This window comes from Coregonus lavaretus (genome assembly GCF_964263955.1).
Source record: "Coregonus lavaretus genome assembly, chromosome: 13".
Classification (NCBI taxonomy): Eukaryota; Metazoa; Chordata; class Actinopteri; order Salmoniformes; family Salmonidae; genus Coregonus; species Coregonus lavaretus.
This window is the reverse complement of record NC_140000.1, coordinates 17522726-17531994: the sequence shown is the minus strand read 5'-3', so window position 1 is coordinate 17531994 and position 9269 is coordinate 17522726. Positions and strand designations below refer to the sequence as shown.

Sequence of the window (9269 nt, the reverse complement as noted above, 5' to 3'; positions counted from 1 at the left end):
CCTTTTACAATGAAATTAAATATTTAGTCTTATTACGGGTCGCAGGTGAGGTATATATGAAAAAGATTCCAGCACTACAATAACAAGAAATGTTTGCAAACTTACCTGTAGTGTATATTGTTGGAATTTAAGAGGTGAATTCTTTATTCCTATACTATGCTTGGGTAGGGGGATTTGAATTTCCGAAACAGCTGCATCTCAGAAGCGGCAATTATCATGGGTGTTGGGTGGTGACAACGTTTCTAATTGACCAATACTGGTGTGGTCCAGTTACATGCCACATTAGAAGGACATTTAAGCGCCTTTATTTCTGTCCTGAGGACTGAGAAGACATCGTGAGGTTGACGTAGGTTCAGGCATTTATCAAAGGTGCGCACGATTTAGGAGTTAGGTGAAAGGGTTAAGGTTAGGGTTAGGGAAAGGGTTAGCTAACATGCTAAGCAGTTGCAAAGTAGCTAAAAAAGTAGTAAGTAGTTGAAAAGTTGCTAATTAGCAAAAATGTTAAAGTTGTCTCTGATGAGACGCCCACCAATAGATTTTTGAACTCACAACCTTTGGTTTGCTAGATGTTCACATTATACGCAAATTAAGGCGTTTTTGTTACCATAAAAGGTGAATGGAGGGTGTTTTACAGGCAGGGTTGTAGCGCTCTATCATGACGCACAAATATAATATGGCTCTACAGTGGCAGTCGGTTACATTTAAGATGAGGGAGGAAGATACATTATTTTAATGAGCATGGCCTTATTTCTATTACAGCATATTGGTTGACTGTCATTCATACCCAGCTCAATGTAACGTCGATAGGTTTAGGCTACTACATGATACTTGAATTTTCCCTATTCAGATCATGAGTTTGCTACAACATAGCCTATGAATGAACGTTTACAACGTAGGTTCCCAGGTTGAGAGACAAATTTGAGTATTCAAGGTGGCAGAGAGTGACACATTCAATACCGCCTTGCACACTCTTGCCTGCATCTAGCTGATCTAGGGTGTAATCATTAGTCCAACAGTTGCAAACAAGAGTTTCTATTGGGCAAATTCAGGTGTGTTTATCCTCGTTTCGTTCCATTTGCTTCCGTTTAAGAAAAGTTTTTCAACAGAATCGGCGGAATGAATACACAACCTGATCACACGCAAACACAGGTCACTTTCATAGCAGTCACATACAAACAGCATGCTCATTTTGCTCATTGTAGAATTCCTTCTCGCATCTACGTGCTCTGCTCCTCTCACCTTTTCCCTTTGCTTGTGGACTTCAGTGCACAACACATCAGCTGTCTGTGACCAGGCGGAAAAAAACAAGCCAAACCTACATATCATAACCGCTAATCGCTACACACAGCCTACCTACATAATCGTAGCTACTAGAACTAACGTGTTGGTAAACCCGCTACAATCATGCAGTACAGTGTAGGCAGCAAGCAGTTTAGCAGTTACACCGGCAGGCCCCAACGGCAATAAATTAATAAAACCAAAAGCTTACCTTGACTTGGAAGAGTTCCAGTGTTGGATAGCCATAGCCAGCAAGCTAACATAGCATCCCTCTCTGTTTGAGCCGGGTGTTTGAGTAGGCTAAACTAGCTAGCTGCATTCACTAGCTACAGTGCCTTGCAAAAGTATTCATCCCCCTTGGCGTTTTTCCTATTTTGTTGCATTACAACCTGTAATTTAAATTGATTTTTATTTGGAAGTGAAAAAAAATAAAAAAAGTTTTAAAGAAAATTCTAAAAATTAAATAACAGAAAAGTGGTGCGTGCATATGTATCCCCCCCTTTGCTATGAAGCCCCTAAATAAGATCTGGTGCAACCAATTACCTTCATAAGTCACATATTTAGTTAAATAAAGTCCACCTGTGTGCAATCTAAGTGTCACATGATCTGTCACATGATCTCAGTATATATACACATGTTCTGAAAGTCCCCAGTGTGATGAGGTGATGTTGAAGGAGTCAAGCGCAGGAGGGTAAACCACAGAATAACAGGCTTTATTCTGCAAATACAAAGTTACGCAGTAATGCGTCAAAAAAAAGGCACACGGGAAAATATCGCGGCGATACCAAGTACACGGAGCTCCACCGAGCTTCACTATCCTCCACAATAAACAATCACACACAAAGACAAGGGGGCAAAGGGAACACTTATACAGGTACTGATGAGTGGATATGAACCAGGTGTGTGTAATAAACAAGACAAAACAAATGGAATGATGAGACGAGGAGCGGCAGTGGCTAGAAGGCCGGTGACGACGACCGCCCAAGCCTGCCCGAACAAGGAGAGGAGGCAGCTTCGGAGGAAGTCGTGACACCCAGAGTCTGCAACACCACTAAGCAAGGGGCACCACCAAGCAAGCGGCACCATGAAGACCAAGGAGCTCTCCAAACAGGTCTGGGACAACGTTGTGGAGAAGTACAGATCAGGGTTGGGTTATAAAGAAATATCCGAAACGTTGAACATCCCACGGAGCACCATTAAATCCATTATTAAAAAATTGAAAGAATAGGGCACCACAACAAACCTGCCAAGAGAGGGCCGCCCACCAAAACTCACGGACCAGGCAAGGAGGGCATTAATTAGAGAGGCAACAAAGAGACCAAAGATAACCCTGAAGGAGCTGCAAAGCTCCACAGCGGAGAGTGGAGTATCTGTCCATAGGACCACTTTAAGCCGTACACTCCACAGAGCTGGGCTTTACGGAAGAGTGGCCAGAAAAAGCCATTGCTTAAAGAAAACAATAAGCAAACATGTTTGGTTTTCACCAAAAGGCATGTGGGAGACTCCCCAAACATATGGAAGAAGGTACACTGGTCAGATGAGACTAAAATTGAGCTTTTTGGCCATCAAGGAAAACGTTATGTCTGGCGCAAACCCAACACCTCTCATCACCCCGAGAACACCATCTCCACAGTGAAGCATGGTGGTGGCAGCATCATGTTGTGGGGATGTTTTGGATCGGCATGGACTGGGAAACTGGTCAGAATTGATGGAATGATGGATGGCGTTAAATACAGGGAAATTCTTTCAGTCTTCCAGAGATTTGAGACTGGGACAGAGGTTCACCTTCCAGCAGAACAATGACCCTAAGCATACTGCTAAAGCAACGCTCGAGTGGTTTAAGGGGAAACATTTAAATGTCTTGGAATGGCCTAGTCAAAGCCCAGACCTCAATCCAATTGAGAATCTGTGGTATGACTTAAAGATTGCTGTACACCAGTGTAACCCATCCAACTTGAAGGAGCTGGAGCAGTTTTGCCTTGAAGAATGTGCAAAAATCCCAGTGGCTAGATGTGCCAAGCTTATAGAGACATACCCCAAGAGACTTGCAGCTGTAATTGCTGCAAAAGGTGGTATTGTGTGTTGATTGATGAGGGCATTTTTTAAATTTAATACATTTTAGAAAAAGGCTGTAACGTAACAAAATGTGGAAAAAGGGAAGGGGTCTGAATACTTTCCAAATGCACTGTATATAGTTTTATAGTTTTATCTAAAAATGATATATTTTTTAATGTTTCACTCTTTTTATTTTTATGAAATTCACTTAAGAGGATGGTCCTCCCCTTCCTCCTCTCAGGATCCTCGACTGTGCTCTGATTTATCAATGAAAACATGCGTAGCCTCTGGCACATCCTAGAATCTCCACGTACGCCAGAATTTAAGTAAGAAATGTGTGCATGGTTGATAAATGAGGCCCCAGATTAGGCCTACTGTATTATGATTTGAGTTAGGCCACTTCAGTTTTTGGTTGCTGTTTCGTTCATCGTCCTGTTTGTTATTTTTGTTTGTAGACTACATTCTGATCCTCACTCCACCACTAAGAGTGCCATTTTCATAGGCACAGGCCAAGGCTCAGGCTATAGAAAGAAAAGGCTTTTAGATGTTTGGGAAACTGAATCCATTACTCTGGAATATAATAAGGCCTAGGTCAAGAGCTAGGCAGAATGTAGACCTACATGTTTTACTCTATAACCATTTTATTTTGTATAATGTGGCCAGATAAAGACCCAGCCGTTTATTAAACCCTGCCAGAAGTTATGCTTCCAGTGTAGCAGGTGAACAAGTGTAGTGCTTCTACAACTCCCCTGTTAGGCAAGGCCCCACAAATTACCTGACTATTAAGTCCTTCACTGTAATTTGTTCATGACTTAATGTTGTTCATGTCGAGGGGACGCAGCATGCATTCTTTCTTAGAGTTGGATCAATTGTGCCACAATTGTGCCTGTCAGCAAGAAAATGTAATTTGTCAGCTTTCTTGGCTTCTCTCCAGGAAAGGCTTGACCTCGTGACCCATCCCATCAGGAGGTGAGCCGGTTACCGGAGGTATAAAAACCCTGTGTGCCCCCGGAGACTGCAGTCCAGTGGGTTCTGAAGACAAGTGCAACATTAAAGAAGGTCCAAACTTACAAGGCTACGGTAAGACTTATTTTCTTTGTCGTTATAGTTTAAAAGTTTAAAAGCAGAAGAGTAGTGAGACATTATGAGATATAACAATTAGCTTTTTAAGAATGTAATAATTTGTTTATTAATATCTCCTTATTAAATTGCTTTCATCATTGCTTAGTTTTCAGTGAAATAATCCTTCTATTCTTTCTAGAGATGAAGATCTGGCAACTGCCTTCCATGCTCCTTGTTTTTATATCAAGTGTCTCTCCTCACCCTCATCACTTATTTGAGTATGATGAGCTAAGCCAGTATGTTGACAGCCATCAGGAAGAATATGTACAGGCAAGTTTCTTAACAGGATCACGATGTTGTCTGTTTTATTATCTGATAATACAATATTCATTTTAAATAAATGCTGTGTGTGTGTGTGTGTCTGTGCGTGTGTGTGTTAGACTCTGAGGGACTGGGTTGCTGTAGAGAGCGACTCCAGTGATGTCTTGAGGAGGCCGGACTGCCATCGCATGATGGATATGACGGCTGAGAAACTACAATCCATGGGAGGGAAGGTGGAACTAGTGGACATCGGCGTACAAGAGGTCAGTTTTCTGGAATGTGGTCAACTTAATGAGTATGTTATAGGATCTTTTAGTTTGCTTTTAACTTAGTCTTTAGAGTCCTTTAGTATCAGATCAGACTGGTTTGCAGAAATCAATACTAAAAGTTGGGTGTTGACAGAAATGCTCCCTGCCTTGCAAACTGTATTCAGGTTATTTTCTGCATCTACCATGTCTTTTATCATCATGCTTAGCTGCCTGATGGCAAGACATTGGCCTTACCCAAGGTTGTGACAGCCCAGTTTGGCAGTGACCCAAGTAAGCAGACAGTCTGTGTGTACGGACATGTGGATGTCCAGCCTGCTAAACTAGAGGACGGCTGGGCCACTGAACCCTACAACCTGACAGACATCAACGGTAGGTTATGGCTTCCAACAGTAGTCTATGGGTTCCAACGGTAGACCATGGGTTCCAACGGTAGGCCATGGGTTCCAACGGTAGGCTATGGGTTCCAACGGTAGACTATGGGTTCCAATGGTAGACTATGGGTTCCAACAGTAGGCTATGGGTTCCAATGGTAGTCTATGGATTCCAGGCGTTCACAATCACAGCAATCAAATGTATTATAAGGATTTTTTACAGTACTTTACAGTGATCCATTCTATACCCAACACACATAAACATCTATCTATAACTAACAGCCATTAGATATTATAGCTAATGTGAAGGAAAGAAGCAAGTACTTGGGTGTGGGATGATTTTTACCATGCGTATTTTGAACCAATGAAATGTAACTGGTGTAATTGATACATGCATATTAAATGTCAATGTGAGGTGAAGAATGGACATGTATCTGAAAATAATGACTTTGAGTCTACCCCTAAGGAAACCTCTACGGCAGAGGGGCGTCTGACAACAAGGCCCCTGTCTTAGCCTGGATCCATACAGTGGAGGTCTACCAGGCCCTCAGCATTGTGAGTTTCCAGTAAGAAAAGATATCAGAGTGAACTCATAGGAGATGTAGAGACATAAGACATGTGGTGAAACAAGTTGAGTTGCAGTCTAACTGACCATTATTAGCGAGCCACCCTTTGTTATAACAATTCTTATTTTTTCCCCTCCTCCTGTCCACCCCCTGCCCTCTCCCCATGCAGGACCTGCCAGTCAATGTGAAGTTCATCATCGAGGGGATGGAGGAGACCGGGTCCAATGGCCTGGACGCCATGATCGTGGCGCAGAGAGACACGTTCTTCTCCGATGTCGATTACATCATCATCTCGGACTGTGGTTGGCTGAGCCGACGCCCCGCCCTCACCTACGGGACCAGGGGGAACTGCTACTTCTTTGCTGAGGTAGGATGGGCTGGGGGCATTGCCAATTCTGTGGGAATTTCCAAGGAAACTCCTTTACTTTTTCAAGATCATTAATGAATAGCCATGGTGACTTTGTATGTTTGGTAGGTAGAGGGCCCCAAACAGGACCTACACTCAGGGGTGTATGGAGGCACTGTTATAGAGCCTATGACAGATCTGATCGGCATATTGGGTGAGTTTTTAACCTCTATGAATGACAGAATGTAATACTATCTTAACACCAAATGTATAGCTATCTCAGGCTCATGTTTGCATGAAAAGCTGCCGTCCGTGTGTCTGTGTGAGCTCTCTGTTGGCACAAATAATAAAGAATTTGATATTCCTACAAATGTGTGTCCATAAGGACTGCTTGTGTGTTGACCTATGTTGTTTTCCTATCCTCCATCTCTTCCCCACAGACACACTGATCAGCCCCAGTGGAAAGATCCTCATCCCAGGCATCAGAGAGGCCGTCGCCCCACTCTCAGACGAAGAGTGGAAGATGTACCAGGACATTGACTTTGACATTGAGAGCTATAAGTCCAAGATCGGCGTCAGCCAACTCATGTACAGCAACAAGGTAATGCACAGGGGAGTGGATTTTTTTGGAATGTTTTTTTTTCAGTTTCTCACTCCTCCTATCTCTGTTTCTCTGTTTGTATATAGCCTGTATGTATATAGTAACACAATATATTTTATTGTGATACTATTTTATTTTTATCGATTTGTACATTTTAGTACTTTTTAACTGCATTGTTAGGAAAGGGCTCGTAAGTAAACATTTCTCGGTAAAGTCTGCACTATTCGGCGCATGTGACAAATAAGATTTGATTTGATTTCTCAGGTAGATCTGCTGGCCCATCGTTGGCGCTACCCTACTGTTACTATCCATGGCATCGAGGGGGCCTTCTCTGGCCCTGGCACCAAGACGGTCATCCCTGCTAAGGTCATTGCCAAGTTCTCCATCCGACAGGTCCCCAACATGGACCCAGCAGTGGTCAAGAAACAGGTGGGTGGTACACGCCTCTCACCAACTGCATTGTACAGTTGCATGACAACACAATTACATGCAGTTACACACAGTTACACAAACATTTCTGGAATTGTTCTAACCTTCAGACTCTCTTTATACAATACATCCAAGAAAAGGGAACATTGATCCAGGTTGTTACACTATTATAATGTCCCTCATTCTGCTCATTCAGTTAATTTACTATTCAGTTATTCACTATTTCAGTTTGGTTTCAGTTAATGAAATAGACGTGAAGACTGCATGTATGCCTGTTACGTATTTGTTCTATTGCAGGTCACAGACTACCTGAACTCTGTGTTTGCCAAGAGAAAGAGCCCCAACAAGCTGAAGGTGACCATGATCATCGGGGCTAAGCCCTGGTTAGCAGACACCAAGCACCCCCTGTACGAGGCAGGGAAAGCAGCCGTGAAGAGAGGTACACTTAGTCAACTCTGTTCTGGACAAACCTTCATGTTCAGAGGACCTTTCTTATGCTGTCTGTGTGTGTGTTTGTATGAACAGTGGTCATAGGGGTAATGATTACCGTATAGTAGCTGACTGGACATGTATTGCACAACAGCAGCTTCACAGTGATAGGCCTATCTGTAGTCGTTAGAGTTGTTAAGTTACCAGACATAGATAGATATCCTTATCACTAAAAGAAGCCAGTGTGCTGTGGTTGTACTGTAGACCTATCAGTGGTTAAGGCATGACAGTGCAGCGATATTGTAATGTTTGTGTAGCAGAAGGGATTTGGAATCACAATATCGCGAAGAGGTAGCCCTGTCTGAGACTTGTATGCCCAAATAACACCCTTGGACCTTGCAGATGTACTCTTGGTCTAAAGGTTAAGGCATTGACTTGGTGAGCAGGAGACCTAGCTTCTAATCCCACTGGTTACATTTGGTTTTCCTCTACTGCAGGTACAATGCATTATGACGCAGTCAGACTTGTCATTGTTTTCCTCTAGTGTTTAACGTGGAGCCAGACCTGATCCGTGAAGGGGGAACCATTCCCATCGCCAAGACCTTTGAGGATGTGACCGGGAAGAGCATCATCATGATGCCCATCGGAGGCTTCGACGACGGCCTCCACTCCCAGAATGAGAAGATGAGCAGGTTAGCCCTTCAATCTCCTAATACTTTATGTATACATTTTTTAACGATGAACATCTATTGATTTTTACGCATGCATGCACGAACACACACCCACAGATGTATCAACAGTGTCTTATTTCCTTTTAAAGGATTGGTTGAGGACATATTGTTTTCTCTCACCCATTCCTTTCCCAGGTACAACTACATAGAGGGGACCAAGTTGTTCATCGCCTACCTCCATGAAGTGGCCCATCTCAAGAAGAACTGAGAGCACCTCTTTTTTTTCACCACCATTAAAAGACAGTTCTATCATGTTTAGCTTGTATGAGTTCCCGTCAGTGGAGTCAGGCTTTTCTTAGCCTTTTTCCTGATGTTATGTTGTAACTTTTCTTGTTTCTTTCCCTCTAAGCAAAACATTCCAGAAACCATGTGAGTTCTTGGCATCTGATATAGCCTCAACACTCCGCTTCTCTCTCTTGCTCTCTCGCTCTCTCTCTGTATCTTTCTTCCTCCCTCACTTTCCTCCTTTCTCTCTCTCAATGTCTCTCTCTCTCAATTTCTCTCTCTCATTCACACACAAATATCTACTTGAAACAGCAAATAAAACTGGTTTGACACACTATATGTTTTCTAAATCTTTTATGTTTTCTAAATCTTTTTTTATCTGGGATTCTTTAGAAATAACATTTTCAAGTGTTAACCAATATCCACCACTCCAAGACATAATGAAGTGTTTTACAATACCACCCCTGAAACCAAGACATAATGAAGTGTTTCACAATACCACCCCTAAATATAAAATCAGCCATAAAAACAAAGAGCAGCAAATATTACAGTTCTCTCTTTTTGTTTGTCACACGGAAACACTATT

The 9269-nt window shown here is 42.6% G+C and overlaps 1 protein-coding gene across 1 annotated transcript; it reads left to right on the top strand.

The window, feature by feature from the left end:
• Positions 1 to 4596: 4596 nt before the first annotated feature.
• LOC311139190 (cytosolic non-specific dipeptidase-like) lies at positions 4597 to 9020 on the top strand (the record flags this gene model as incomplete). The annotated part of the gene is made up of 11 exons (XM_084174085.1): positions 4597 to 4725; positions 4836 to 4979; positions 5192 to 5354; positions 5823 to 5911; positions 6092 to 6289; positions 6398 to 6482; positions 6709 to 6869; positions 7134 to 7298; positions 7596 to 7737; positions 8272 to 8419; positions 8594 to 9020. The coding sequence occupies 11 exons, from the start codon at positions 4597 to 4599 to the stop codon at positions 8664 to 8666; spliced, it is 1497 nt and encodes a 498-aa protein (XP_084030211.1). The 3' UTR covers positions 8667 to 9020.
• Positions 9021 to 9269: the final 249 nt, after the last annotated feature.